Source organism: Gekko japonicus, unplaced genomic scaffold (assembly GCF_001447785.1).
Source record: "Gekko japonicus isolate JY-2015 unplaced genomic scaffold, Gekko_japonicus_V1.1 scaffold102, whole genome shotgun sequence".
Taxonomy (NCBI): Eukaryota; Metazoa; Chordata; class Lepidosauria; order Squamata; family Gekkonidae; genus Gekko; species Gekko japonicus.
The window spans coordinates 1250051-1254478 of NW_015172006.1; the positions used below are offsets into that span (position 1 = coordinate 1250051).

The 4428-nt window shown below is 52.3% G+C and overlaps 1 protein-coding gene across 1 annotated transcript in view; it reads right to left on the reverse strand.

The window, feature by feature from the left end:
* The window catches only part of COL27A1 (collagen, type XXVII, alpha 1), a 399797-nt gene that overhangs the window by 24568 nt on the left and 370801 nt on the right, over window positions 1-4428 (reverse strand). Inside the window, exon 55 of the mRNA XM_015420171.1 lies at window positions 947-1000. Within this exon, the coding sequence (XP_015275657.1) occupies window positions 947-1000 (54 nt within the window). The remainder of the gene's footprint in view (window positions 1-946; window positions 1001-4428) is intronic.

The window sequence follows — 4428 nt, forward strand, 5'->3', positions numbered from 1 at the left end:
GGCGCAGGCTCCACTGGACTGTTTTGGATTGCTAGCCATCGGGGGGGGGGAGTGCAGATCCTTGTGCTCCTCGTGGCCCGGGGCTGCTGGGAGCAGGGGGCGGGGCTTGTTGCATGTGCCCGCCCCCTGGGCTCTTTACTGCCGGAGCTCCACTCCTGTGCGCTCCTGCAGGAAATGACCCCTGGTAGTCTGAGAAACTCAGGAGAAGGAGATTGGATTTATACCCCGGCCCTCACTCGGAGTCTCAGAGTGGCTTACAATCTCCTTTGCTTCCTCTCCCCACAACAGACACCCTGTGAAATAGATGAGGCTGAGAGAGCTCTGAAAGGACTGCTCTTTCCAGAACAGCTCTGAGAGAAATGTGACTGACCCAAGGTCGTACCAGCAGCTGCATGTGGAGGAGTGGGGAATCAAACCCAGTTCTCCCAGATTAGAGCCTGCACTCTTAACCACTACACCAAACTGGCTCTCTGTGCCCTCATTTTTGCCTGGGGTGCATTTCATTTCTCCAGAGCCTGATGTTATGACTCAGGGGAGACACCCGACTCACGCAGTCAGATGGACACACTGCGGCTAAGTCACTGGACCTCTGGCGACCCTGTTGGCCAGATCACAGAGGAGCTCAGCAAACCCGCTGGGAGGGGTGCCCAGGCTGCTAGGGATGGAGGAGGCAGAGCAGTGCTGGGGGGTGGGTGTGAAAGCCCAGAAGAAGAAGAGCAGCCTGTGTAGCTTGGCCATCCCAAGGGAGGTGGGGAAGGGCAGGGTGTTGAGGAGAAGGGCTCAGAGGCCCACAAGCATCTCCCCCACAGAGGCCCACAAGCAGCCAGGGACAATTCACCCGTGAGGAGCGAAAAGGGAGCCACGGAAGTGTCTGTCCCCAGAGCCGATGGGGCCTTGCTGTGTCTATTCTCCACTTAAGTCAGAATGAACCAGAGAGAAAACTTACAGGGCTTCCTGTTGGACCCAGAATTCCAAGCGGTCCAATAACGCCTTCTTTCCCCTGCAGAAGACAGAGATGTCAGTGAGCGTGCAAGTCCCCCCAGCACGCCCCCTTGCCGAAGCCACGTTCCGTTCTCTCGTCCTTCCCTTCGAACGACGGCCCCCTCCCAAAGTAGCCCATTTTTATTCTCCTTTTACAGACAGGTAAGATGAGGCCAAGTGGTGAGAGGCAGTATCTGAACGACACTCACAATCGTGCCGACTCACAGAATGCCAAATCCACAGCTGAGGGGTGGTGGAAGTTGTATTACTTATTTAATTGGATTTGTATCCCACCCTCCCCTTGACAGGCTCAGGGTGGGTCCCAACAGCAAAAGTGCAATACAGTTAGAACCATTTTAAAACACAGTGTAAAATACATGACATAACAACACATAAGCAATGTTCCCTCTAAGCTGTGAAGTCCTGTGGGCAAAAATTCTACTTTGTGAGCTACTGGCATTAAAGTTGTGAGCAAGCGATTTGGCTACTGCATCAATTAGTTTGCTCTAGAGCCAACCTTCCTGAGCTAAGACAAAAATCTGTGAGCTGGAGGCTAAAAAACTGTGAGCTAGCTCACACTAACTCAGCTTAGAGGGAACACTGCACATAAGTACCATACCACTCTAATAAAAGTCAGATGCTTCAGTGGTTGATGATCTTAAAATCAGTTTTTGTTATGAAGATCTTTAAATTTAGGATCCCAAAGACCCAGACTACAGATAGACCCAGGCTACAGATGGAGGGGGCCCAAGGGGGGGGGGAAACGTCCGCTGCCCCAACCAAAAGCCTGGCGGAAGAGCTCCATCTTGCAGGCCCTGCAGAACTGTAATAAATCTGAGTGAAATCTGAGACCAAAGTAGTACTGGGAGCCTGTAAATGGAAGTGGTGCCAAACTGAACGGTGCAAGAGTGCCAATGTGGGGGCAGGTACAGCCAGCCACTGTGCCCAGATAGCTGGAAAATCTGGAAGTGCCAGAGAAGTGAAGAGCTGCAGCAACAGCCGACGGGAAGCAACAGACCACACCAGCCAGGTACAGGCCCCTCTGCTGAATGGAATCTCAGTGCCCCGTTCAGGGCCATAAATCAGACAAATGACAGCGGGAGGACAGAAACCAGCACCCCTCACAGCCTTGGGAAGGGAACGGGCCAGGTGACGCAGCAGGAAGGAAGTTGCCAGTGACCCAAAAGGGCTGTCTCCGGACACCCCTTCTTGCCTATGAGACGTTCCTCTTCCTACTGGCTGTCTGACCAATATCCCAGACTTCCCAGTGAAATCGTTTTCCGTGCTGTGGGCCATCCGCTGGATCCCATAACAAACTCATTTGCCTGTTCCTCTTTCTGGACACCATTCAGTTACCAGACTTCTGGGCCTTCTGTTCTCGTTCCATTCCTGTCCCCAGTGTCCTTCTCTAGCTCTCTTCATTTGTGTCACCTCCTATTCTCCTGCCAGCCCTCTTTGGATCATTCGGCCCGGGGCGTTCTTGAACTCGTCTCATCCTTGGCTAAACTCGTCTAGCAGCTATTTACAGCCTTACGCTTGTGCCTCAGTGAACGTATGGCACGAACCTCCTTCTCTTTTTCTCTCTCCCCGCTATGAAGCTGTGTTTTCTGCTTTTCTCTCAAGCTGTCTCTCCTGGTAAACCGTTTTAGTTCTGTAGCAACTCCAACCTCGATCTAGCCTTCATTTTCAGTCATGCCCTTTAGTAAGTCTTCGTTTTAAGCATTTACCAACCAAATTTCTTCCATTCAGCACGTCTCTCCCCCTCCTTCTGTTAAGGATTCTCCCACCTTGATCTACAACACTGTGGCTGCCGATCCATCACATTTCCATTCTGCCTGGTCTCGAGGAGCTCAAAGCGTACATGATTTTTCCTCCTTCACTAGATACTCAAAAGAGCACTCCGAGGAGGAGGTAGGTCAGGTTGGGCGCACATAACTGGTCACCCGAGGAGCTTACATGGACGAACGGAGATCTCAGCCTAAGCTCCCTAGTCCCCTTTTCTATTTTGTTTTGTTTTTTAAATAGTATATCCCAAGGGGGAGTTGGATTCAGGAAAATCCATGGAAGAAAATGTTCCATATTAAAATGAATCACCGTATAAATAAAAGGAAACATTGGTTAACAGGTTTATGGAACATGTGAATTCACTCTGAGTGCCTGGAGATCGGGATGGTCCCATAAATAAGGAGGACCTGATTTTACAGGACTTCCACTAGCAAACTACAGCTGGGCTATTTAATTCTGTTAACTATGATTGAACTACCAATATTAGCCAAGAAGACAGTTAGCTTTAAAGGGGGATTAAATAGATTCATGGAGGATGAGTCTGTCAATGGCTACTAGCGTTGGTGACAGAGGGGAACCTCCATGTTCAGAGGCAGTCTACCTCTGAATCCCAGAGCCAGGAGGCAACATCAGGGGAAGGCCCCGGCCTCTATGCTCTGCTGTTTGCCTGGCCACTGTGTGAGACAGGATGCTGGACTAGATGGACGATTGGTCTGATCCAGCCAGGCTCTTCTGATGTTCTTATGTTCATCTAAGCAATTTGGTGTGAACAACGGGCATCCTCTGACCCTCTTAAGGGGAGTCACCAGCCTTGGGAGCACAGAACCGCTATTCTGTTCCAAGCTGCAGGGAGTTTCAAAACAGCCTGATGCCAAACAGTAGATCAGGAATATACTTCCCATGGGGGAAATTCCCATGTTCCTGGATGCCTCCCTTTCTATGGAAACCCAGGTCACCGCCACTGCCAGGTCTGCCCTTCTCTATCTGAGACAGATCAGGCAGTTGGCACTGTATCTCACCCCATGGGACCTAGCTATAGTGACCCATGCAATGGTCACTTCCAGACTGGACTACTGTAACTCTCTCTATGTCGGGCTGCCTTTGACTCTGCTCCAGAAGTTGCAGCTAGTGCAGAATGTGGCAGCACGGGTATTGATGGCGACACCTGTGCGGGCTCGTATCCACCCAGTGCTGCGTGAACTGCACTGGCCGTCTATTGAATTCTGGATCCGTTTCAAGGTGCTGGTGGCTTACCTTTAAAGCCCTATATGGCCAGGGGCCAGCATACCTTTGAGACTGCCTCTTCCCATATGAGCCCTGTAGGGCACTGAGGTCCACAAATCAACATCTTTTGGTGGTCCTGGCTTCCGGTCTGGCTCCCGCGTATGGCGGACGCATCCTCGGGTCGCTCCCGAGGGCACCTCGCCCGCCCGCGGTGGAGGAGGGAATCCGCGCAAGCGGAGACCCGAACGAGCCCCTCAGGAGAGAGGAGCTCGGATCCGGGGCGCTTTAGGGCGCACTAGGGGGGAGTCGCTCTTTCGGCCGAGAGGTCGGAGAACGAGGCTCCCGCCATGCCCTGCCCCAATGGACCTTGCTGCGTGAGCGACCCCGAACGGGGTTTAGCGGAGCCACCAGACGTCACCGAGTGATAAAGCGACCATC